We start from the raw sequence: 27,771 nt of genomic DNA, 5'->3' as shown, positions 1-27,771 counted from the left end.
ATATAACATGGTGTTTATAACACGAATTGAAACTATCTTCCTTTGAGAAACTATGTGAATAATATTGAAGGGATAAAAAGTAAATTATAAACTTCTTTATATGACCGTGGCTAGAATGGCCAAATATCGATAGACATCATATATCGAAGTGACTTATGTTACAAAACCGACAACATATGTCGAAGTGACTATAATATGTTGCAAAACGCGCAGTCGACTTCCCGAATCAATTATAACGTCACGACCTTATAACAGGGATGTGAAAATCTGCCCGACGGGGGCACTTTTTGTGCGGTTCTCTCCTACCACCCATGGCGTCGGGGTTGAAAACTACGGCCATCCCCTTCATATGACGTCAGCTATGTCCACTGTCCAGCGTTTGTCATGGCTTTGTCGTGAAATAAATCAACGTATTTGGGATGACCGTGATCGAAATATTGTTCCACGTTAAAATTTGACCCGTTACAAATGGCTTACCTCTAATCTATAATGCACATTGTTCGGCAATTGACTTTAATCAGTAGAAGCATAAAATAGTAACGGTGTGTTGTTCCCAATCTAAAAAAAAGAATGTAAGTTTCAAGGGAAATAAATAAGAAGTTAAATACCAGTAACCCATTTGAACTTTGTCTAGCCTGTCAAAAATTAGACACGCCACTTTACTTGCTATAGTACGACTTAAAACTAAATTAATCCTACAATTGATTATACAATCTCTAATACTGCCTCCCCTTTTCTCCTTTCCTCTTTGACCAATCTCAACTGAAACTCATACTTCTTGTTTTCTTACAAACTCCCCTCCCCTCACATTTACCAAATGCCAATGCGAAACGCCAAAGTACATAATTGCAGTTGCTCATCTTATCCATTGGAAGTTATATGTTATTGGTGATATTTTTCTAAATGAATTAGTGATATGCTGTTAGTTTCCACTCTATAAAATCAAAGTAGTGTTGATAGTTTTTGTGTTTTGTGTACTTCGTGTGTTTCGTTCGTACTCAACATTTTATAAGTGTGTCGCCCAATTCAAAATGGCAGCAAGTGACCCATCTACAGACGATTCCCTCTACCCAATAGCTGTATTAATTGACGAGTTGAAGAATGAAGATGTCCAGGTATCAACATTAAATTAGACTAGACGAATTAGTTTCTCTTCAAATAAAGTAATCCATCCCAATCAAACTCCGGTGTTTTCTTTCCACGACGTAACTTAGTTTTTTTCAATTTTCTCAATACATTCATTAGGGAGCCTAGGGATTGCCGATTTAGCTGATTAAACTTTGCCCTCAGCATAGGCTAGAATGGATAGAACAATAAAAATAAATCTAAGAAATAGGCCTACACGAATAAAAGTAGGTAGGCCTACTCATAAATAGGCCTAATAACATTTCAAGTTAGGCTATTTTTAAGCCCATGTCGTTTGTCATAGGCCCTAAGCCAATTTTAAACGCAGAGGATACGCGTCCGGTAACAGGACGTGGATTAGGCGTCTGGCAGTTACACTGTCATAACCTAACCTAACCAACCAAACTTGCTGATAATGAAAAAAAATCAAATGAAAGTTCAATTCCCTTCATAACATAAAATTATAAATGCCAAAAATTCTAACAAAAGATGTACAGTTAAGAAGAAATTACACTCAAAGCAAAATCTGTGACAAAAAGTTAAAGAAACCGGTGGGTTTCGAACCAGGGACCTCTTGGATATCAGCCGAGCACTCTTATCCACTACACCACGAACAACGCTGGCCGAACATCGTATCATTGTGGTAATGGTGTTCCGGGACCCCACAACCCGGTGACGTCACTACCATACGCCTAAACCACGTCTGGTTACTGGACATGTATCCTCTGTGAATTTTAAATAACAAAAGGGTATCATGTGATTTAGGTCCTAGGCCTACATCTTATGTTAAGAAACGGCAGGAGTGAAAATAGTTTTGCATTGTTGTGACTGTCAGGTTGGCGGCTAAACAATGGTTGTCTTAGCGCCAATCAGCAAAAACATGCGTTCTGGTTCACGTTGAAGCAATTAACTTATTAAGTTAAGTTAATTGGCAGTAAGTTAGGGTAATTATTTAGATGAGGGTGACCAAGCGTTCTATAGTAAGTTATATATCATTAGAAACTAGATTTTTACCTGAAAATAATGGTGCAAAAATTTTTATGCTGCCACAAAAACTGAATTTACTACGATTTTTTGAAGTTTATTTTAATGTTTTATATTAGGAACATTGAATCTGCACTGCAATGTTTATACTGTATAATCGAAGTTAATAGCACAATTCACATTTTTTAACACAATAAATAATAATTTAAAAAATGCTGCGCATTTTTGAAATTATTATTTATTCTGTTAGTAGTACTTTTAACAAAGTGCATAAACAGTCTGGAGATAATATAAATCAACACCTCAATTCATTATAACCTAAACTTTACCTTCCTAATCTAACCTAACTTCAAAACACTTAATACTGTCACAAGTCCGCATAACACCCAACCTACCCACCTCCCATGTCTAAATAAGAACTGAAGTAGTTCATAATCAACGCTCAGTTGAATTTATAAATGCCTCTACCTCCTTGTCCTCTTTGTATAAACTTACTCTTTGTCATATTAGGTTTCTTCTTCTTCCCTAGACGATCCTTTCAATTTCAATCGTTCATGTTTGTGTTGGTCAGTCAATTCACAGTAAATTTATGGTGACAGAGACCAGCCGACAAGATGCATTACGGTAATAAACTTTAAAAAATCGTAGCCTAGTAAATTCAGTTTTTGTGGCAGCAGAAAAATTTTTGCACCATTATTTTCAGGTAAAAATCTAGTTTCCAATGATATGTAACTTACTATAGAACGCTTGGTCACCCCCATCTAAACAATTTCCGTTTTTGCCTAAATTAAAACTTTTGTTTTAGAGGTTGAAAAATCTTAACCCTCCGAGTGTCCCTAGTTTTGGCCTTAATGTTTGCCTATTTTTTGCGCATTTGCAAGGTTTTACCAAAACGGATCTGAGAAGCATAAAAACAATGTTATACTGTTCTATATACCATTTTGTTTGGAAAATCATGGGTTTCAATACTATACATAAAACATAAGGAACGTATTTGTTTCAAAAAATATTTTTAGGTAAAAAAAATATATTTTGGAAAATTTTCAAAAAAAAAAGTTCGCGCTCAATGAAATTGTGTAAATTATAGGCCTATAAATATTTAAAAATAGCCACTTTGTTCTAAATTTTATGAGGATTACAAATATATAATAATATAAGGAAGTAGATTTGCAAATAAATAAGTTATGGGCAAACAACTGGATTTCAGTACATAGCGTTTAGCTAAGAATGCATAGCTTAACCATAGCTAGGAATCTGGCTGATAATTTACTTCAATATCACTACCTACTTCTTCAGGATCATCAACCAGCCCTTCAAAATCACTTAAATCTTCTTATAATGCACCACGTATATCACTACTTTTGATTTTTAACACTAAAACAATGATAAACGTAATAAAACACATCAGTCATCGGTGAGAGGTTAACCAAGCTGTTTACAAATACGCACGTCAGCTGTCTGCTACAATTATGATCGGCTCGAGAAAAAAAAGCGCTTAGAGACAGACCTTGGGAGAAAGCTTAGAATCTGCCAAATAAAACGATACTTAACTCGATCCAGTTCAATCCGATTTTGTCAGTCATAGAGCCTTCGCCGTAAACAGTGTTTGTGAGTCGAAAAATTGACACAAAACATGTGTCGATTTTTCGACACATAAATTCGGACGGTTAAGTTAGTTTGACAAAATAATAACAAATTAAAATTAAAAAGTAGGAGCCTAGCAAATCACACGCAGTTTCAATAACTAATATTAGGTGTAGGGTTTCCATATCCCCGGATTTCCCTGGAGATTACCGGATTTTGACCTTAAATATTTAGCTCCGGGGGATTTCTGCAAAAAGTGAGAAATCTCTTTTTTTACTCTATTAAAATACATTGTGTAGGCTAACGGAACTTTTGAAATAAAATAAAAAATTTGTGTTCGCAAATTTTGTTTTAGCCTATTTTATATTATTTCAACGGACATTCCATTTTGTTTGATGTGGTGCTATTTGATTACCTACAAACTTATCTATATTAATATAATATTAATGCAATGTAGGACAGTTCACGATGGCTAATTAAATAACAACCATAGGCCTACATTTGACACTTAGACATCTAGGCAACAAAAACAAATAACAATAATATAGTATTAACAACAATAACCAATTATTGATTGTTATGCAATGACTGAAAAATGCAACTCTTGTACCTACTCCCTAGGCCTAGTACATACTTTTTTTATTTCTTAGTTTCACTTTGGCCAGCAACGTCCTTATTGTCTGTTTCATTACTCCCAGTCCTTTAATTCGCGTCTGCCGGCCAGTCCGAATTCTGAAGGTAGGTATCCGCAATCACTATCAAAGCCCAGCCCGTAAACAAACTTTTACTCACTAGTGGGGGCCACCAGCTAAAATCTCCTCTTTTTTTTACAAATTATCATATGGCAACCCTAATTAGGTGGCAATAATTAGGTACCACTATTGGGAAGTTGCTGTTCGGTGGTATATAGGAAGATTTGCAATTTTTGGAATGGGTTGGGAAAATAACTTTTACTTCACATTTACCGAGGCTATAATCCTCTGAAAATAGGTCAAGAAAACAGTAAAATCTTTCCTTCCCTAAAACGTGAGTTTTTACATGGCAGAATAAAATAAGCTACCGTAAATCATAAAATTTGCCTAACCTAATCTTAAAACCGTTCGGTAATTGGTAGGATCACCTTAGCTTTATGCTAGTTCTTATTCACACAATTTATGATTAGCATTATTTTTCATGGTTAATAATGCCTACTTAGACTACCAACAATTAACTCTTGTCCTTGACATTTTTCAGCTTCGGTTGAACTCAATCAAGAAGCTGTCCACTATCGCGTTGGCGCTCGGTGTGGAACGTACTCGCAGTGAATTGATCCCGTTCCTCACTGAGACCATCTACGATGAGGACGAGGTTCTGCTTGCGTTGGCCGAACAACTTGGAACCTTCACTCCTCTTGTTGGCGGACCGGAGTATGTCCAGTATCTGCTGGTAAGTTAATGCAATACCCGCAATACAGGAGCATGTTGTAGTTGCGTTTCCTTTTCGAAGGCGTTCTTATTTAATTAATTCTTTTTATGTAAATATTACTTTAATTCTTTTAATGTAAATATTACTTTCATTATTTTAATAATATTACTTTAATAACATTTGAGAAGTTTTGTTAAGTGTAAGCAGTGTGAGGAATGAATTATTACTATAAAAAAAGTCAAAACAAGTAACTATTTTATAAAAATTAATATTGCTTTTATTTTATGATTTATTTTATTTTAGGATAAGTTGAACTCTATCCTAACTGATATCACCATGTTTCCTAATCGTAGGCATTTTTAATAAGTTAGGCGTGATTAATAAAAAAATGTTATGCTGATGTTATTTAATGAAAGATTGTAAATATTCTTGCCTATTATCATTATTTTAGTATTTAAACAGTCATCTAACAATGTTACAAAATCAGGTAAAAATTTCGAACGTGCATTTCCCGTTGTGTATGAGAAGAGAAATCTCGTCTCGATCTCGTCTCGAAATTTTATGAGAAATAAAAAATCTCGTCTCGTCTCGTCTCGAACTAAAAATCCAATCTCGTCCATCCCTAGTTTCTAACAAGTTTTTGCATAGCCTAGTACAGGTTGAGTAAGTTATATCTTTAATCATTGGAAGTGGAAAAGAATATTTACTAGTGTTCTCGATTGGTCTGCTTTGTTTACTGGAAATATTTGTCTAGATTGAACGTTGTTTTTAATTTATAACTTTTAAGTAGAAAATATTGTAGAAATACTTTATTCGGCAATAAACGACAACATTCTCTGAGGATGTTGAAAGTTCCTAAGGGTGTACTTACTACTTGCTAAGCTCTTCTAAGTTACATTTTGTGCATTTTGGTATAGGCCTACATGTTGGGTAGCGTAAAAAACACATTTTTGTCTTAACTTATATTTGAAGGTTGTAAGAATAAGAAATAAGAATAAGAAAGTGAGGTCGCTGAAAGAAGTATAGGCCTATGCCACAATTTTGGCTTTAAAAATATATAATAGCCTACTGTTAAAACCTACATTGGAAATTGTGTTTCAAAATCATTGATGCATATGGGCTAGGCCCTAGTAATAAAAAAAGTTGAATTCCCTCATTGTGACACCCGGGATGTAATAAAAAATGTGAGCTACTAAAATTAGTTGTTGCTCAGCCACCGCTGGAGTCGCTGGCCACGGTGGAGGAGACTGTGGTGAGAGACAAAGCCGTGGAATCTCTACGACTGATCAGCTCACAGCACAGTCCTCATGACCTTGAGACGCAGTTTGTGCCACTCGTACAGCGTCTGGCTCTCGGTGATTGGTTCACTTCTCGCACCTCCGCGTGCGGACTGTTCTCCGTCTGTTACTCTCGCGTCAGTCCTGCTGTCAGAGGTGGGTCTCATATCGCAACTTAGATCTTAAAAGATTTTGAAAACTAAATCACAATTAGCCTAATTGAAAAAAAAAAAAATTGGAAAGACTACCGGTACTGATTAATTCAACTGCGTTCATTTTCATTCTTAAAATTGCTGCAGTTAAGACCAATCAAGTTTAACATGGGAATCTGACTTTTTATTTCTATCACTAGTTATAGAGGGTTTTAAAACTACGGTATTTTGGTGTCATTACTTTTCACTTTTTACATTTTTAAAATCAATAAAAATATAATCCCTCATTAAATTTGTTGAATTTATTAACCTTTTTTGGAAGTCCCCTAAACTTAGTTTGCTAACTGAAATAATCTGATTGGGCAAAACTTACTGGTAGTGGATTTTATTCCATCCCGATCCCATCAAAGAAATAATAACTTACTGATTTTTTATTTTATGTTGAAGTAAACTGTGTAGGCTAACAATAATACCCTAGGCTAAGTTAAGTTCTTTTAGTTTTATGGGGTTTTTAAATTGTGATAGGCCTACTACAAATTTTAAAGGTGTGTCAGCACACCGTCAGAATGACAAAACACAGGTAGCGGGTAGGTTCCAAAAGATGTTTCACAACATTTGTTTTCTTTACAGATTTTTCTGTTATCAAAAAAATTTTTTGCATACACCTTATCACCAATAAATATCCTTTGTAATTAAGTCATCTTATTCATTAAATAACCTTTTCTCAGCGGATCTTCGTAACCATTTCCGCAACCTGTGTCAAGACGATACCCCTATGGTACGACGAGCTGCTGCCAGCAAATTGGGCGAGTTTGCTAAGGTCGTTGAGGTAGAATACCTCAAATCTGACCTCATCCCCATGTTTGTCAACTTGGCTCAGGATGAACAGGTAGGAAATACAACTTTAATGTATTTTCCACTTGTAAACGTTTAGAATAAAAGAGCCTAAAACCAGAACTTTGGAGTGTTACAATGAGCACTCGTGCAACCTACCGTCACAGGTAAAAGCTGTGTGGTTCTGCTCTGATTGCTTACATAAATTTGAGACTATGTAATAGTGATGTGTCTAAACCGAATCTCAAATCTCAAAACCATCAAAACTTTGGAAAAGTTTCTGTTTCGAGATTCGATCACCGAGTTTTGAGATTCAAACGTTTCGAAATTGAAGATTTTGGCAGTTTTATTCTTGAATCTATTGGCACTCTTTGCATTATTATTATTATTATTTTTAACACTGTTTCCCTCACTATCTGATAGCAATAGAGCAAACACAGTAAATTGTATTCTGAAATTTCAGAAAGAATTATGTTGGTATGGGTTTATCAGTCACATATTTATGTTATTATATCAGTCTCAGGAGTCAACCTCTTACAGTATTAATTTCATTAAAAATTTTATTATTAGCCTACCTGTATTTTTTCTGTAACCTTAAGTCCTTAACCTTTGTAACCAGCTAAGTAAAAAGGTTTCACGTTTAGGTTTTGAGATTCGGGATTCGATTTTTTCAAGTTTCGGTTTTGGTTTTGAGATTCAAAATTTCTGGTTTTGACCATCACTACTATGTAACAATACATATTTGAAATTATAACCCTAACAATTGTATTCATGTGATACATTTGTCCTATTCACTTAAATACATTTTTTAAAAGCATTTTTTGCTGAAAATAAAATCATGACACTCTCTAATATTTTCATTTTTTACAATTTAGTTTCCGTTAAAGAGAATCTGAATAAATTTGTTCCTTGCAACTCAATCCATGGGTATATCACCAGACAATCAAAAGATTTATATATTCCTCAAGCCAGGCTATCAAAATTTATCAAAAGTTATAAATATTTGCAAATAAAACTATTTAATAAACTTCCAATATATTTTAGAAATCAGGAAAATATTCATTTGTATAGGTCAAAATTATCAGATTGGCTTACAAGTCGTGCTTTTTATTCAGTTGAGGAGTTTTTGCAGAATGTAGATTTTTCAACGCTTAAAACATATGTAACAAAACATGTTGACCTTGTCTATTGTAATGTTTATATTACCAAACGACAATAAAGATATATTATTATTATTATTATTATTACAATTATGCAATTAATGATAACACATCGAATACCATACTTCAATATGTATCAAACTTTCCTTCTAGCAACACCACGCTAGGTTGAAATAGATTTGTTAACCATTATGAGTGCCTGCATGAACACTTTAGCAATTTTCAGCTAAACTCTGTTAATTATCTGAACCACTATGCTTTTGGTACAGCGTGTAACTTTTGAGGAGTTCCTTGTTAAATAGCATGACCGCGGGATATGATGATGATGATGTCCAAACGGCCGCGGGATATTTTAGTGATTTTTCCGTGATCGCGCATGCGAACAATGACGTTTCTGTGACCACGGGAAACAATGATGATGTCCAAAAACTATTGCTTGATGATGATAACCGTGCGAAATTATTAGACTTAAGCTACGATCGAGGAAGATGATAACTTTTCTGTGATCTTGGGAGACAATTATAATCTTTCCTCCGTTACCGCTGAACAATATCAGGATTTTGTCACGACCACAGAAGACAGTGGTGAGGTTTCCGTTGCTGAGGGAGATATTAAGGATTTTGCATTTATCGCAGAAAACGATGATGGTGTCTCCTTACTATGATCACAATATAACTTCGAGTTTGGGACTTGTTTGGTAATAATTAAAATGATCAGTATTAAGAATAAATTTTTCAGGTCTCTGTACGGAGATTCGATAAATTTTGCAATGGAAATATCCCAATTTTTACAAAGTTTTTTATAAATTGCAGATTTAAGAATTAGTTTTTACTTTTCGGATTATTTAATCAGTAATATATAAAAATTGCATACTTGTGTAAGGCAATATTACAGAAGGTCTAATCATAAATTTTGCTTCTTTTACTGAGAATGCTTTTTCACTAAAATGGCGAACCATGTTAGCGCTAAAACAGCATTGCGAGAGTTGGCGCAAAAACGCGTTGGAAAGCTTAGAATGAAAAAGTATGACCTGAACTACCTAGAATTACTCATGAATTTATTCTAGTTGGCCCGGTGGACACTCTGTTCTAGTTATTTTAGGACCTTACTACAGTTTGATCTTCTTTATTGTAGGATTCCGTACGACTATTGGCTGTGGAGGCGTGTGTCAGTATCGCCACCCTGCTCCAACAAGAAGACGTAGAGCAGCTAGTAATGCCAACTTTACGCCAGTGTACCGGCGACACCTCGTGGAGGGTACGCTACATGGTGGCTGACAAATTTACTGAGGTTAGTCTAAATTTGTTCTTGTTTACCAGTGTTGGGGAAGCTACTTTTAAAATGTAGCTAGCTACAACTACTGCTACATTTCCAAAAAAGTAGCTTAGCTACAGCTACAGCTACAGTTCCGAAAAAGTAGCTAGCTACAACTACAGCTACAATGAAATGTAGCTACAGCTACAATTTTAGCTACTTTTCCAAAGACGTTACTTTTTATTCCACGCACATTAGGTAAATGTAAAATTAATTGCAATAACATTTTTATTGAACAAACATTTAAACAAGAAATGTCAGTATTGTATCTAACATTACTTGGAAAACAAATTATTCCTAGATTTGATTTAATTTGTTGGCATTATAAACCTAACATTACAACAACAGCATCAAATAATTGGGTGTCCCATCATATTTAGTACTTATTTTTAAATATTGCATTATAAGTTCAAAGGACATACAACCAAACTATATTTTAAAAGCTCATTTTATTTCTTTAATATAGATTTATTTATAGATGTCTTATATCAACAATTAAGACCACTTAAACTGTAAAACGATTATTTAAAAATACTTTTTTGTGTTACAGAGCCTAGCCTATTGAAATTGGAGTTTATTACCTTCCTTTACTTTTAATGTTAAAAACGACATTGCTATAACTTTTAACCATAGTGATAAGTTACTTGTTCTCTATGAATAACACTTTTCAATGTCAAGAAATCGTCCTTTATTAATTGTCATTATGCATAGGGCAAGTGCTTCAACCTAGTTGGTACAGAAAACAGTATTCAGCAACTTATCCTGAAATCGGCTTTTAATTTAAACATGTTGAAATTTGTAAAGTAAAAATAACATGTAGGCCTACTTGGCTACGTAACAAGTTGGCTATAGTAGCTTTGTTCTTGCAAGGACTAAACAGATATATTCCTAATAATTGAACTTGGTATTCGTTTTAAGCCCTAGCATAGCCTAGGAATAGTCCAATACAAGAGCTGTTAGCAGGAGCAAACTATGCTATTTTTTAAATGTAAGTTTCATGTTATATGGAGATTTTTTTGTTACAATTATCATGTAGTCTAGGCATATCTTAAATCTCATCAGGTAATTTCCTCTTTGTTAATTTAGTAAACCTTAGAAAAATCTTTGTAATCTAACCAAGGAAGGGCTTGTGATGATGAACCACAATCAACAGCTGAAGCAAAGGTTGATAGATCAGCTTTCACATTATTTTAAGGTTGTTGGTTTTCATTAAAACCCTAGTTAAAACACTATCGATATAACAAAGAAACTAAATTGATTACTAATTTCCCTGTCAATCACTTGCAAGCGTTCAATAGCTTGTATTGTCACTGGTACCGGTAACGTTTAAACGTCGTCTGCATGTAGCGATTTTATTTTATCTGACAGTAATCATAGAGTAGTAAATTAAGGAAATGAGAGCTAAAAATGTGGATAACACTCATTTAATGGTCTCCATGTCCACACAACGTTGTAATAGGGAATGACACGGCTGCAACCAGCTGTATGAAGCCAAGAAAGTAGGCCTAATTGTTTTGAAAATTTCAGTCTCAGTTTGAAAGATGTTGTTTCACGTAAGATTAAGGTTATGGTAAAAATCACTATCTCAAACAATGTAAATGTAGCGAGAAAAGTAGCTAAAATTCCGCTACAACTACTTTAAAAATGTAGCTAGCTACAGCTAAAGCTACAAAATTTTAAAAGTAGCGACGCTACAGCTAACGCTACAAAAAAAGTGGCGCGCTACTGTAGCGTCGCTACTTGTAGCGCGCTACTTCCCAACACTGTTGTTTACTGTATATCCAACTTCAAGTGTGCTTGGTACTTTTTTCTGATAACTTAAGTAGCAAAGCTAAATGTGTACTATATGGTGTAGCTAAAGCGGTTGTACTTTTGTATTATACCGAACCAACCACCCTAAATTAAGGGCTAACCAATTTAGGTGTGGTCGGTCTAATACCAACGTAACAATGAAACATCCGTTGCAGTTGTTGTCACAGTAGAAAAAAGAAGAGCTTCTTTTTTACATTATTAGCGAATTTCCCTATAGGGAAGTAGCTATTACCGTAGGTCTCATGGTAAGACCTAGACCCGGGACCGATTTACTTTTTCATTTTGATGTCCCCAGAGGCCAAAAACACCATTCGTTCAAATTTTTATATATCTATATATAGAGATATATATATATATATATATATATATATATATGTGTCCATCCGCACGATAACTTGAGTAATTTTTGTCCGATTTTGATAAAATTTGGTTTGAAGGTGTAAGGTGGGATAAACTCGAACGAGTTCGCGAACCAGCATGATCGGACTATGGGAACGGGGGTTTACGGGGGCTTTTATGGGGTAAAAATAGGTTTTTCCCATTTTTGACCCAAAAAAAATAAAATGTTGCAAAATCTTTTCAAACCATTTTGTAGAGCTTAAAAAAACAAATAATTTAGTATATTGAAGTGTTACTATGCGCCTAATGGTTACGGAGAAAATTCCAAAAAAATGTAAATTTTAAATTCCCATGTTATTCTTATGGAGAATAAGTAAACTGTTGTAGTTTGCTTGTTTATGAACATATTTTGATCAAATTTGGAAAATGTTTTTATTTCTTACTAACTATAAACATTTTACAAAAAAAGTTTTACCCTCCCTGATGCAGCAAACCTAAGTACCTGTTAAAATAATTCTTTAATTAAATTTTTAAGTAGACATTTTAGTGTAAATCCAATTAGACATATGGAAATTCGCTTAGTCTGCAGGTTTGCTGCGGCGGGGGTATTTTCATTTATAGCCTACCTGATGGAAATGATTGGTTAAAAGGGTCATTTTCAGAAAAATACTATTTAAATAAATTTCAAATATGCATAAAAACGATTTTGTTATCAAAAGAAAGCTCAAAATGTCCTCTTTGGAAGCAATACTAATTTTTGTTTTAACTCACAGTAGTTTTCATTTAAATAATTGTTTTATCGAAAATCACATTTTAGAACACTCTTGTCGGCTCTATGGTAAGGTACTTCTAAGGTACTCTAAGGTACTTCATGTCGGGACCGCAAAATTTGTGAGATATTTTATTCTCTGTAAACTAGGGATGGACGGGATTGAATTTTTAGTTCGGGACGGGACGGGACGGGATTTTTATTTCCTTCCCGATTTTCGGGACGGGACGGGACGGGATTTTTTTCTGTACATAAAAAGAAAGTACTGTATTGCAGTTACCAAAAAAAGACATACGAAATCAATTTTTACCATTTGTGGCACTGATCTATAAAAACCAAAAAATGGGTAACAATTTACAGGTACCTATAGTAACTTGTGACTCGCGGGTCACGGGGTGATCGTCTGTATGACTCACGGTCACGGCGAGATCGTCGTCATGACTCGCGATCACGGCGCGATCGTCGGTATGACTCGCGGTCACAACGCGATCGTCATCATGACTCGCGGTCACGGCGCGATCGTCGGTATGACTCCGCAAGCACGAGGTTATCGTCGGTATGACTCGCGGTCACGGCATGATCGTCGGTATGACTCGCGAACACGGCGCGATCGTCGTCATGACTCGCGGTCACGGTGCGATCGTCGGTATGACTCGCGGTCACAGCGCGATCGTCATCATGACTCGCGGTCACGGCGCGATCGTCGGTATGACTCGCGGTCACGGCGCGATCGTCGGTATGACTCGCGGTCACGGCGCGATCGTCGATATGACTCGCGATCACGGCTCGATCGTCGGTATGACTCGCGGTCACAGCGCGATCGCCGTCATGACTCGCGGTCACGGCGCGATCGTCGGTATGACTTGCGGTCACGGCGCGATCGTCGGTATGACTCGCGATCACGGCTCGATCGTCAGCATGACTCCGCGGTCACGGCGCTATCGTCGTCATGACTCGCGGTCACGGCGCGATCGTCGTCATGACTCGCGGTCACGGCTCGATCGTCAGCATGACTCCGCGGTCACGGCGCTATCGTCGTCATGACTCGCGGTCACGGCGCGATCGTCGTCATGACTCGCGGTCACGGTGCGATCGTCGTCATGACTCGCGGTCACGGCGCGATCGTCGGTAGGACTCCGCGGTTCCGGCGCGATCGTCGGTAGGACTCCGCGGTCACGGCGCGATCGTCGGTATGACTTCGTCTCCTGCGTTCGCGGACCTATCGCTCGCAATAACGGCGTTATCGGCACTCGCGAAGCGGAAAAATCGCCGACGATCGGGCCAAATCCCGTCCCGAAAAATTCCCGAGTCAAATGTAATCCCGTCCCGATAATCGGGAATATTTTTTTCCCGAAAAATTCCCGAAATTTCGGGACCCGTCCATCCCTACTGTAAACTTAACTTTGTTGTAGTTCTCTACATTTCCACTAGAATGCAGGACAATTCATTTTTTGGACTAAAATCTGTTTATAAAGTGAATATTAGAAATGGGACGTATTGTTGTTATGGCAAAATAACATTGAGCGACAAGAGGTACCTTTTCTCAGACCGTGCAGAGGCTGAGACAAACAAAATGATTTATTTCAACCTTTTACACCTTCAATACAACAATTTTACAATACAATTTTAACTGATGCTGTCCTGTTTTATGTTAAATGAGGTATAACAATCGATAAAAACCCAAATTTCAATATTTTTGACCATAATTAGGCCTAATCGGCCTTACTAAAAAAACGTCAACAAGAGGTCCCTTTTCGCTTTCCATATCACATTTGACTAAGTTAAATTTTTTGGGTGATTTCAGTGATTACGGGTTTTGTTTTTTTAACATGAATAGTTCCCACATAATTGACAAACTGTTCTTCCATAGCTACAAAAGGCAGTTGGACCGGAGATCACCAAGACAGACTTGGTGCCTGCGTTCCAATCCCTGCTGAAGGACACTGAGGCTGAAGTCAGGGCGGCCGCGGCTCACAAGGTCAGTGGATACATCAAGTGATTTGTATTTGCAACTATTTACATCTTGATGTATCAAGGAGAATATTAACCAACTAGTGGCTGTGAACTGACATAAACATCTAGAAGTGATGTTTGGTAAAATGACAATTTTATTTTTAATATTTGTTGTATAGTATACTTATTTTAAAACACTTAAGAGTTTTCCATTTGTTTTGTTTTTTTGTTTAACATTCCAAAGTGTTGTTTGCAGGGATTGGTTTTGTTCAAGGAAAGACTCTTGTTACAGGAGGACTCTGTTACATAACACTAAGGAAAATTTGTCAGATGTAGTCAAATTTACACATAATTATAATACAAGGAATAAATATAATTTCAGATTACCACATCACAAATTGAAGACTTTTAGGAACAGCCCTCAATATATGGGACTTAGATTGTACCATGAATTACCCCTGTATCTTAAAAATTTAAATGCTACTCAATTCAAAGATAAAATAATTGAGAAAGCCTACTATTCACTTGACGAATTTTTGGAGAACCCTATAGTGTAGATAAAAATTCTCTGATTGAGTTTATTTTAATTATTTTAACTATTAATTTTACTATAAAATACATCACTATGATGAAACACCTGTTCTTATGTATGAAATGTACTTTATAAAAAACGTTTTGTGTAAATAAAAAAAAAGGAGTCTGTAACTCTAACCGAGGGTTTATGCAATGTTTTCTAACAAAATATACCGTACTTACTGTACCAGTACTGCTCATAATTAGTTTTGGAAATTGTAAAAATCATGTTTTAATACTTATTTAAAAGTAATTATTTATTCTGTCTTTCGTTTTTGAGTTGTCCATAACCAAACTTGACCTAAACGGACACAATTCTATTTTACTACTACAATAAGGTTGGGAATGGATCATTAAAAGATTCTAGATTCATAAAAACTCTAGATTCATTAAAAAATCTGATTGAAACCAATCTTTTTTTATATGAGTGAATAATCCTACCTCTAATTGACCCCTGAGGCGGCTGGTTATCTTAAGCGACAATTGTTTTAGGGTCGATCAACAGAGGGTTTATAATGAAAAACTTGACGAAAGTTGAACATTACAAAGGGAAGTTTAACAAATGTATCATGTTTACCAGGTGAGAGATTTCTGCCAGAACCTAGATCATCATCAACAGGAGGGCATCATCATGTCCTCCATCCTGCCCTACGTCAAGGAGTTGGTGGCCGACCCCAACCAACACGTCAAGAGTGCTCTCGCCTCCGTCATCATGGGACTGTCACCAATCCTGGGCAAAGTCAAGTGAGTGATTGTAAATCTGTACCGGTAAATGTTCGTTATATCAGGGTGTCCACTGTAAAGCCATCCAAGCTGAAACCATAAGAGATGTTCAGAGGTGTTGCTATGATCCCGAGAGTCGATCACAGGAGATTGTTATCATGTTTAGCGCGATTCTGGTGGAAACAGTCTAGAACATAAATTATAATCTTAAAAAATGTGGCAAAAATGTTACAAAAACAACTTTGTTTATACTTGGCTTGAATAAAACTTATGGTGTGATTATTTCAATAAAACGATCTAAGTCTTTTAAACTAATATTGAATATATATACAACTTCCAGTGATTAATTTTTTCTGTCTTTACATCTTGTTTTGATAATTGCTGTTAACGTTAATTGAGACAGTATTTTTTGCTTTAAAGAAATTGTTACTTAACATAATCAAAAAGTAATTTTCCCTCTTCTGTTGCAGCACAATTGAACATCTACTACCTCTGTTTTTGTCACAACTTAAAGACGAGTGTCCTGAAGTGAGATTAAATATTATATCCAACTTGGACTGTGTAAATGAAGTCATTGGAATCCAACAGGTAAGAAATATGAATTTGAATTGGTTTTTATAAAGAGAAATAATATGGATAATATATTAATGCTGAAGGCTTGCTGAGTCAACTTTCTTACTGCAGAATGTTATAATTTTGGGACTCTCAATTCTAGGTAGTTTAAAACAGAATGATAATTAAGATGATTTTTATAATGAATTCGGGAAAAAATTGTTGAATTACAAGAAAAGATTGACATGACAGAACTTTTACATTAGTATACGGTAGATATTTTTTGTAGATTAAGTCTTACAGTGTGTTGTGGGCCAATCTACTTGGAGAATCAAAGCCACAGAAAAGCTCTAGATTCAATGGGCCCTATTATCAGAACATACAACTTAACAACAACCCAAATGTCTATTTCACAAATGGTCTTTGAATATATATTTATTTTGAGGAGGAATTCACAAAAAAAATATTGAGCCTCGCCTTTTTGATGTAAAATAAAATTTGGACTTCCTAACTGTGAAATATAGTTTTAGTAATATTATTTTATGGAAAGTGTATTTCTAATACACAAAGTGTATTCATGCCACCTATTCGTTTGTGAACCTCAGCCATTTTGTGATAAATTTCTGTGATGAATAAATAAATTTATTGAGTTTCCTGTTGCAGCTGTCACAGTCATTGCTGCCGGCCATCGTGGAGCTGGCCGAGGACTCCAAATGGCGTGTGAGGCTGGCCATCATAGAGTACATGCCATTGCTGGCTGGCCAGCTAGGCGTGGAGTTCTTTGATGAAAAACTCAACACGCTCTGCATGGGCTGGCTTATAGACCACGGTAAGATTGCAACGCTTTTGTTCTACAGCCACATAGTGGAGATTTGGTATAGTATTTGCATTGTTTATTTTATTTATCTTGGTGAGTCGGTGGCTCAGTTGGTAGCGTCACGGACTTTGGGCCCAAGGCAGAAGTGTCGTGGGTTCGGATCCTGGTCACTGCCACAAACTTTTATCAGTACAGTTCACCTTTGTACTGTACCGGCACACCCCTTGCTTTGCTGGATACGTTCCCCCCACAGATCTGTAGTCTATATGGACGGGTAAATGCAAGGTTAAAAGAGGCCGCCAACCTCTTTTAAAAAAAAAAAATTAAAAAACAAAATAAAAAATTTGGATGGATCACATTTTTGGCAAGCTGCAATAAATGTGCAAAACAAAAAAAAAAAAAAAAACAGTTCATTGCAGTGGATAGATTAACACATTCACTGCTAATGATATGTAATACTTTTATAAATGGCTAAAAAACATAAACATTAACATGATCATGTTAATTGAGTGACAATATATCTTTAATTAAATAAATTTTATACTATAAATTGTGGATTAAAATATATTATGTAATTATATACATCATGTATTATATATCTGCTAATATACTTATGACACACAAGTGCGTCATTAGCAGTGAACGTGTTAAAAGCTAGTTGGTTAACTTTGAAATGGATTGTCAAGTTATGTCTTGGTTCCAAATGGGGTGTAGTTGATTTTGATTTGCACACAAATTTTCAATTTATTTAACTGGATATTTTGTACATCACTCTCTTGACTATCCATGATAATGAGTGGATTATGATCATGGATAATAAAAATGGTGGATGGTGCAAACCTAACTTAAAATGCCGAGGAAATGAAAATAGCATTGACTTTGAATGCATTGCTGACCACAGGTTACAGGTTTAGCTATAGCTATAAAATACTTTAAATATAGTGTATTTTTTACTTTCTCCCCCTATACCATAGTATATGGAGAAAGTATTGTTTTCGTCAAAATTTTCGAGTTTGAGTTTTGAGTGGATATATTCGTTTTGGGTCCCCCTGGACCCAAAAAAGTGGTTTTCGAAGTGATGTCTGTGTGTGTGTGTGTGTGTGTGTGTGTGTGTGTGTCTGTGTGTGTGTCTGTGTGTCTGTGTGTCTGGATGTGTACAGAGCTGGAGACTACACCTGTGGTCCGATTTCGATGAAATTTGGTATGTAGGTTCCAATCCATGGTATCTCCAGGCGTTTTTTTCATTCTTTTGAAATTTTGATTTTTAATGGGGATTTTCCCATAAAAACCCATAAAAATCCGGTAAAATCAGATTTTCTCAAAAATGGTTCGAACGATTTTGATAAAACTTTAGTATGTTGTAGCCCTTTAAATTCTGAATAAAATGGTACAAACCCCATATCTGTAAAAAGTACGGTTCAAAAGTTATGGTCAAATATGTTATTTTCCCATAAAAACCCCATAAAATAACAAAAAATAGGATTTTAGAAAAAAATCCGGTTTTGATTTAACATAGTATGTTATAGTCCTTACAGTTTTAATAGTTTTTTTTTAATTTTTTAGAAATTTTCATTTTAAATGGGGATTTTCCCATAAAACCCCATAAAATAACGGAAAAATGGGATTTTCCCACAAATGGCCCGAACGATTTTGATAGAAATCTAGCATGTGATAGTCCTTTATATTCTGAACAAAATGGTACAAATCCCATTTTTGTAAAAATTACGGCTCAATTGTAAATTATGTCATTTTCCCATAAACCCCCATAAAATAACAGAAAAATTGGATTTTCCCAAAAATGGCCTGAACGATTTTGATAAATATTTAGCATGTTATAGTCCTTTAAATTCTGAACAAAATTGTAGAAATCCTATTTCCCTATACTTACTCTCATCGCTTACACATGATAAAGGTTGTTGACAAACTTATGGGAGAAAGTTTGTGTCAGAATGCTGATACCGTTTATTTAACTTTTTGTTTACACTTGTCTATTCAAAAAAAAGAATGGAGAGCCAATGTTTTACACACAAAATGTAACCCACAGGGTGTCTAGTAGTCGGGAAAGTCGGGAATTAGTATTGAATTTCAAAATGGTCTTGAAAAGTCGGGATTTAGTCTTGAATTTGATTTCCAAGTCGGGAATTTTCATGATTTTTCCGTGATCGTCGTCTTGCGTTTACGAGCCGATGATGATGTCTACACGGCCTTGGGAAATGTTCACGATTTTGCCGCGATCGCGGACGACGACTATTACGTTTCCGGGACCGCGGGAGATGACGGTGTTGTTTCCGTGACCGCGGGAGATGACGATGACGTTTCCGTGACCGTGGGAGATGACAATGACGTTTCCGTGACCGCGGGAGATGACAATGATGTCATTGATGTCTACAAGGCTGCGGGAAATATTCATGATTTTGCCGTGATCGCGGACGACGGCGATCACGTTTCTGTAACCGCTGCAGTCAATGATGATGTCTTAACGTACGGTACACGGAAGATTTCATGATAAAAAAAACAAATTTGCTAGTTAGAATTTTTTATTGCTGCATTATTTTTTAACTTGAAAACACCACATTATCATAATACTACTTTATGACAAAGACAGGGGTTGGTGTAGTATTATTTAGAAAATATGGTTAAGCTATAAAAATTTGTATCGGTATCAAGAATTGAGAATCGATACATTTTGGTATCAACACCCACTAATTGTTGAAAAACTAGTCTTGAAAAATTTGGAATTAGTCTTGAATTTTATAATGGAAATAAACTAGTCACCCTGAACCCATCAACTCATTGGTTTCATCAAATCAGTTTTATCAATTCTTAATAAAACTCATTGGTTTTATCAAATCAGCGACTCATGGTGATCGGTAAAGTAAACAGCGACAACTCTATAATCTGTCTGTGAGATGATGGGCATCCTCACGATAAAAATCTTGGTGTAGACCGTCTCCCGCAGTCACGGAACCGTTATCATTGTCATGAGCGACCGTGGCAATAGCGGTTTCTGATCGCACAATCTTTGCAGACGTGTTGTGTGCATTGTGTTTTTACTAATGATATTCCAGTAATCCGGTATTTTAACTAATCTGGCAGTAACACAGTCCTATATCTGCCGGATTACTGACAGTCAACCTTTACTGTAACCTTATCTTTGTGACCCGACCTGATGCATGGTAAAAAAGTAAAAAAGTTTGGAATTGAAAAAACTAACAATCGCATTAGGCTAGTTTAGTATTAGTAATATTTCCTGAGCTATATTGTATAAGTCACTATGTTTCTGTAGTTATAGCCAATTTGTATCATGTATGTAATTTTTTAGTGTACGCTATCCGAGAGGCGGCCACGCAGAATTTAAAGAAGCTGGTGGAGAAGTTTGGAGCAGAGTGGGCGCAGAACACTGTGATTCCCAAAGTTTTGGCCATGTCCAGGGATACCAACTATCTGCATCGCATGACCTGTCTCTTCAGCATCAACGTGAGTAGTTTACATTTACTAATCTATTTGTACAACTTGGAGTCTTAAGTCTTAATATGAGGGATAAAATTGAATTGCAGTGATTGGCTTACTCTTAGGCCGGCCACACACAGAACCAGGCAAGGCGGGGCGCGACAGGGCATTTTGCCCCGGGGCTTCTTGTGCGACGGGAATTGCACGGGCGCTTATGAAGCTCCACACACAGGACCGGGCGAGGCAGGGCACGTCGAAAAGACGTCCACGGGCGCCCTCAGGGCAAAATGCGAAGGTCTCCAAAATTATGCCCCGAGGCAAGTCGCTGCCAGGCAGAACTTTCTGCGCATGCGCGGTCATGTGATTTATTCCCTTATGGGCTAATTTTGATCAGGATTATTTTACAACTGATACAATTTACATACAAGACTGTAACAATTTATACGATCAAAGATTACACCCTTTGACAAGACTATGCAGTGATGATATTACTACAGTGGTTGAATTACTAATAATTTATCTTGGTATTGATAACTGAGGAAAGAGAGGGCCAACGTTCATATCTTAAGGGTTTCAAAAACCACTCCTCTGGAGGTATGACTTTGAATTTTGTTTTCTATTCTGCTCCCAAGTATAAAGTCAAATTTAAAAGTTGGCTAAATCGGCTCAAGGCTCAGAAATAAAAAATCGTATATTAATTTGAAGGTTTATGGGGGCTAAACTTTTTACTTGACGTGCCCTGCCTCATTCTGTGTGTGATAGCAACAAGACAGGGCTTAAGTCAGGCGTCTCGTCGCGCCCCGCCCCGCCCGGTTCTGTGTGTGGCCGGCCTTATGACTGATGAATGGACGGTGAGAATCAATAACAGTCATTGTGTTACATTGACAAAACATCAGAATATTTTAAAATTGTGTTTGGTTAACTTTCATTCTCCATACCCCATTTTGTGCCTGGTGGTTTCCAAAGGTCCTAACCAAAGATCACGAAATCCAAAGACTGGACAACTCACAACAGATATTTTTAGAGGAGCTAGACCAAATCAAAAACCATGCTACTGTCTGAACAAGCCCTCGCTCTTTTTTCCTTGGCGTACATCTTCAAAATGTAGCAAAAACATTTCAATAGCATTGTAAAATTTAAAAAAATTACATCCCACCCTTCACAACTGGTAGGATTTTCAATTTTAACAGAGCTCAATTTAAAACTCATTTTTAAAGGCATGAGTGTTCTAGAGGCACCAGCTAGTTGCATAGTGATTGTAGAAACATTCCTACACCAAGATGGCTGTTTCCATCCACTGCCGAACCAGGCCAAAACATTTCTTTCTGGTACCTCTCAGAATATGTTCCTACAATCTTTAAAGTAAATCTCCTATCTTTGTTGCTGTTTTGTAACATGTTAGCTCAGTTGGATTTGGTGACATTGGTGTTATCTGCTATATTTCTGGACATCCTATGGTGAACCAAGAGTTAGGTCCGGGTCCTAAGCCAGATATTGTTCACAGGTGCCGCAGCAGATGCTTCATAAGTCATTACCACTGCTCTGCTAAGTTCACACTAAAAGAGACTAGATAGAGCAATAGCAACGTGCAATAGAAAGAGCTTTTCTTTAATATTACATATAAAACTAAACCAATACAATATTGTGGTAACATTTCTATCAATTTAATACCATATTTTATACTAATCGGTCAGTGTTTACACATTGTATTCACTTGTATATACCTAATTGATTGTTACGGGTAAAAATATGTAATCGGTCGTTGACCAATTTTAAACTTGTACATTATTTGTTGTTGCAGCTTCTGGCTCCAGCATGTGGTCCGGACATCACGGTGAGGTTAATGTTGCCAACAGTGATCGGCATGGCCAGCGACTCTGTGCCCAATGTTAGGTTCAATGTGGCCAAGACTCTGCAGAAGATAGGACCTGTCCTCGACCCCAAGTGAGTACAGCCCTGTATAGAACAGCATGTGTTTATAGTTTGGCCAACTTCAAAGACTCTGGGCCAGAATAGGTTTGATTTGATTGTATTTTAATACAATACAACATTGATGGGGATGATCTTTAGATAGAAAGAGCAGACTTACCTGTACAGCGATACAGTTTAAAACCAAATCTTGTTGTCGAAAACCAAATCAAAACAACAAATTTAGTAAAACATTGTTTAATTTTTTTTCAGCTGCATCCAAACACAAGTGAAACCAGTTTTAGAAAGACTGAATGTGGACACGGACGTGGATGTCAAGTATTTCGCATCAGAAGCCATCGCCGGCATTGCAGGTATTACGGAAGAACAAACTGTCAAAGTGGAGCCCGAACCTCCTGCGCCTGTTAAACAAGATGTTGTTTGAAGTGCATGGACGCATGATTTTGACCCTTGTATCATAATAAATGTCTATGAGTTTTAATTACCTAGCCTAGAACACCTAACCTACCTGTACGTAGATTGCTGCTGTCAATAAATTTAATTACTGTAGCATGTTTACTCTCATTTACCCCTTCTCTGTCTGAGTGGTGCTTAGGGTCCTGTTTTCACCGAGAGTGTAGTGTGCTTTAGTGTGTGCTTTCCTACCATTCGAGAACTAATACCAGAAAGTGACAGTAGCCTATAAAGATGTTTCTGATAACATACAGATTAATAACCTTCAGTCTTCTGAGCTTAAATATATTTAAAGCTTGGAATAGAGGTAGTAACCTATATTTGTGATCAGGTCTCAAAATTGTCCACCTGATGTTTACAAACGAAATTTTTTTTGAACAAACAAAATTGATTTTTTAGGTTATAGACAGATAACGCAAAACTAACCAATGTTTTCACTTTGCAATGCCACTTTCTAGGTCATTAGCTCTTGCAGGGTTGACTGGGTTACTCATAATTTAATAGGTTGAACAAATGTTGATTTCCCCCTCTCCCTCTTAACAGTTGTCACCCACAAAATGGAATTCTTGTAGATTGTAGGTTTTACCTTTTACCATTGTAAAGTATACCAACTGTTTTTGTAAATACTATTTGCCATACTAACTTCTCTGCTCAATGATCAAGTGAAGAAAAACTTGCATTGTTGGCCATGATTACATCATCAAAACAGATGTTTTTATCGATGAATGTGCACATTATGAAATGATATTCAACGGACCTAAACTGATTAGTTCTGAACTAACTTTTCAAAATCTTTAACTGTTTGTTTATTTAAAAATGTATAATTATTGTTACTTTATTTAAACTTTTACAATGTGGTAGTCCACATAGAGTGTTGAAAATTAAAACAAAAAGATTAATTGACTTTTTAATTTGCAAAACTCCACAAATTTTCTCAACTAGATTTCTCTTTCCAACAAACGAGACATACATTGTGTGGTAAAAGAAAGAATCATATTAAAATATTGAACAATTCTAAATTGGTTTACAAAATTGATGTTACCCCCTCTATTGTTGTTTGCATGGATGTTGGTGTTTGAGTGTGAAGGTTTGATGTTTTAAGTCCCTACTTCTCGTAGAATAGATTTGGTTAAGGTTACTGGACTATTTTTACACCAGTTTGTTATGTAGATGGATAGATCCACCCCTAAAATCACATGGAAACTTAAAATCCAGGGTGTCCACAAAAGATTAGTACAATTTCATACATTAGCCATATTGTTACTTTTCAACACACGATGTTCTACCTTTGTTTGTTGTATCGGCTACATGCTAACGTTTAGATTTACTCATATTTTTGCTTCCAAGTTTATAGGTATTGTGGACTAAAATATAAAATTTTGATTAGCATATTTTTAATGTATGAGGTTTAAGGTTACATACTAGCTTCCTAGTTTTTTTTTCGACATCACTCTTTGTGATTACTTTTTATTGGGTGAATCAGGGACATCTTCTACATTCTTACCTTACCTTACATCCTTGGCCACTCAAACCTAAGAAGGTTTTTGGCATCGCCAACAAGTTGCCTCCACTACTGCTGGTCTGCCACCAAGTCAAGAGATGCCCCCACTCTGTGTAGGTCCTTCTGGACGTGGTCTCTCCATCTCAACTTTGGTCTTCCTAGCGGGTGAGTGCCTCGTGGTTGTCCATTGGCGATCTTCTTAAGCATACTTTCTTCTTCCCTTCTTTCTACATGGCCTGCCCATCTCAGTCGTCTACTCTTCACTATGGCTACAATGTCCGGTTCTTTGTACAGTTCTCGGAGCTCTCGGTTTTTTTCTTATTCGCCACATACCTTCTTCATTTATAGGTCCGAAAATCTTCCTCAAAATTTTGTTCTCAAAAATGATACCGTTAGTTTGTTTTCATGATTTTTAGTTAGGCCTAATGTCCAGGTTTCCGAACCATACTAAAGGACTGGTTGGATTTAAGTTTTATAGATTCTTAATTTTGTGTTTTTGGATAGTTTTTTTGAACTAAATATTTTTTATACGCCCCAGAAACATTTGGTTGCTGCAATCAGTCTCTTTTCTATTTCTGTTTCTCTTTCATTATTCCACTTAACTGAGACTCTGAGTTATTTAAATTAGTTTACTCTTTCAAAATTATAGTTATTGACCCTAAAAGGTTCAGCTCCTTCAATTTGGGTTCTTCCGACTTTCAGATATTTTGATTTCTCTTCACTTATTTTAAGTCCAATCTTATTTGCTTCCCTTATAATAATCTCGGTAAGCTTATCTAGGTCCTCTTTTGATTCTTTTGATTTTCTACACTCTACTTGACATAAACATCTCAGTTATAAACCATGAGAGAAAATTATGGATGCCTATCTCCAGGATTTCCAATAATGCCATTTCCATATAAATTTATGTTTAAAACAAGGGTTTTTTGTATTTTGTTTTAATTTTAGAGATATGATTTTCTTATTTCAATCCTTAACTCATCAACTGAGATGTTTTTTTTCAGGTAGACTATGTAAACTCTAATCATAAGAGGCGATGTCAGGAAAAGAAGGAAGTTGGTTTATTTGCCAATCTTGTCTATTTTATCTAAAAGTCAGCCATTTAAATTTAAGGTCACAATATCTACTCAGATGAGCAAAATTGCTAAAAATTGTGTGTTAACTAAATTGTGGTGTGTGGCAGAAACAACTAACACAGGTAGGGCATCGTACGTTAAAAATAGCAATATGGATTAGGTATTTGTAGTAATCTTTTGTGGACACCCTGTATATACTTTTATGGTGTATGGTATGGTTTTGTTTTCATAGCACCTTTGTTGGAGATAGTACTGAATAGTATTATTTTTATCAAGTTCAGTAAGGGTGGTGTTAATTTATAGAAGTACACAGCTTTGGCAGGGATTCAGATTTGTTAAGCTAAACAAACTTCTTCAGTTCAGTCAGGGATTGGATTTTTAAATTGGCTGTTTTAAAAGTTTATAGATTCCTTATATCCACATCCACTAAGTTAAAAATATAAGTGTGTCTAGTTAGATCTTGTCGAAGATCAGCAATTTGTGCAAAACACATTTTTTTTAAAGGAAATTAAATATACGTAAAATAAACGCATTCATAGTACATAAATACTACAATACATTTAATAAATCTAAGTCACGATTTAATTCTACTGTCAACTAGTTTAAAAGAATAAGATACAATACAATAATAAGAAGTAGGATACAAAGTTTTGTAGTAGACAATGTTTGACTACTTAATTCCAGGTTTTTATCCAGAAAATAAAATGGTAGGTAAACAAATTAAAGTTTAGGTGTAAACACATATTATCACCTATGGCTAGAATGTTTACCAAACTAATAAGGATTGCCCCTGGCTTTTGGGCTAACAATATTTAAAAATGACTGACTTGTCACTTAAGAATTTCTTTTATGATAGCGTGTTCACTAGGAAGGGAAAGTTCCATCCTAAAATAAAATTTAACACTGTAGGCTATTCCATAATTTTTTGTGGAGCCAGCTGGTCTAGTGATTAGAGCCCGGGACTCTAAGGTGTCCCGGGTTTGAAAAGTAAAAGTAAGTAAGTAAAAGTAAGTAAAAGGTCCTGGATTTGATTCCCGCCAAATCACCAATGGATTTTATTTAAATGATAACACTGCAACCCCTAGGCAAAACAATCCTGGGATTGTGCCTAGGATTCTAGGACAAAATAAAAATAAAATTCCATAATTTTTACTGTATAGTCTATATAGCATCGTCTCTGAGCATTTTTAATTTGAAGAGGAGGTTTGAGTTAGGACGAATGATTCCCTTTAAGTTTTCTTCTTTACTCAAACCTTTCTTGGTGTAAAATACCAAAAATCAAAATATTATTAAAATATTCATATTAACAATCATTAAATCTAGGCTCTTGTAACTGACTAATGATTTCATAATTTATTAGTTCATATTGAATGTTTAACAGCCATTTTTAATGCATGCCTTGCGGGTCTAAAGTAGCATTTTTACTCTCTAGGGAGTAAAAATCAGCTGTTGTAAATTTCAATTGTGGCAATCATATCGATAGAAATGATAATGAAATAATCTGATCATAATTTAATATGATAATGAAGAATGAAATAACAAGAAACAAATTGTAAACAAAACACAAGTTCTACAGTTGGACGTACAGAACTAACAATAAAATTGGCTTCAGCTGTTCCATAAGGATGACAAATCTACTATTGGAGTATGTTTTATCTATGGTTACATATTGTAATCTTTATATCTTTTGGTCTAATAATAATTGTTGAAACACAAAATAATATCTGTATGTGTACTTGTTTCAGCGTAAACCTGAAGAGAGCAATGAACATTTTCCATTCTTCTTTTGACGGAATCATTACCCATGGTGACCTAGGGGCTATCCATATTGTGTTAAAATACATCCATTGTAATAGTGTTATGCGCCTGTCACAAATTATCAATCATATGTGTTATATCTTTTTAAGTTAATTTATGAAATAAAAACTGTAACATAATATACATTTGGCATTTATATTTTCCTTTGCATCGCTTGAAAATTGTTTGCACA

The 27,771-nt window shown here is 35.8% G+C and overlaps 1 protein-coding gene across 2 annotated transcripts; it reads left to right on the top strand.

Annotated features, from left to right (window-relative positions):
* The first annotated feature begins 807 nt into the window (after window positions 1-807).
* LOC128985757 (serine/threonine-protein phosphatase 2A 65 kDa regulatory subunit A alpha isoform) lies at window positions 808-27,722 on the top strand. 2 transcript variants are annotated; one of them, XM_054405605.1, is made up of 13 exons: window positions 808-1,115; window positions 4,927-5,118; window positions 6,311-6,530; window positions 7,255-7,415; window positions 9,655-9,810; window positions 14,625-14,732; window positions 15,861-16,024; window positions 16,474-16,591; window positions 17,219-17,384; window positions 20,695-20,849; window positions 22,624-22,766; window positions 23,004-23,104; window positions 27,527-27,722. In XM_054405605.1, exons 1-13 carry the CDS (start codon window positions 1,032-1,034, stop codon window positions 27,529-27,531), a joined length of 1,773 nt encoding a protein of 590 aa, XP_054261580.1. In that variant the 5' UTR covers window positions 808-1,031; the 3' UTR covers window positions 27,532-27,722. The 2 variants fall into 2 exon arrangements, with proteins under 2 accessions (XP_054261580.1, XP_054261579.1); XM_054405604.1 differs by lacking the exon at window positions 27,527-27,722 and having other exon boundaries at window positions 23,004-23,300.
* Window positions 27,723-27,771: the final 49 nt, after the last annotated feature.

This window comes from Macrosteles quadrilineatus, unplaced genomic scaffold (assembly GCF_028750875.1).
Source record: "Macrosteles quadrilineatus isolate MER2022 unplaced genomic scaffold, UCM_ALF_1.0 Scaffold_2__2_contigs__length_208266976, whole genome shotgun sequence".
NCBI classification, from domain to species: domain Eukaryota; kingdom Metazoa; phylum Arthropoda; class Insecta; order Hemiptera; family Cicadellidae; genus Macrosteles; species Macrosteles quadrilineatus.
The sequence above is the reverse complement of the archived record's forward strand: the minus strand, read 5'-3'. Positions and strand labels throughout refer to the sequence as shown.

Bases quoted from the DNA above. Each gene is read 5' to 3' on its own strand.
- LOC128985757 (XM_054405604.1), top strand. From the start codon at position 1,032: ATGGCAGCAAGTGACCCATCTACAGACGATTCCCTCTACCCAATAGCT. The intron at 14,733-15,860 runs GTCAGTGGATAC...CATGTTTACCAG, and splicing joins GGGCGGCCGCGGCTCACAAG to GTGAGAGATTTCTGCCAGAA. The intron at 17,385-20,694 runs GTAAGATTGCAA...GTAATTTTTTAG, and splicing joins GGGCTGGCTTATAGACCACG to TGTACGCTATCCGAGAGGCG.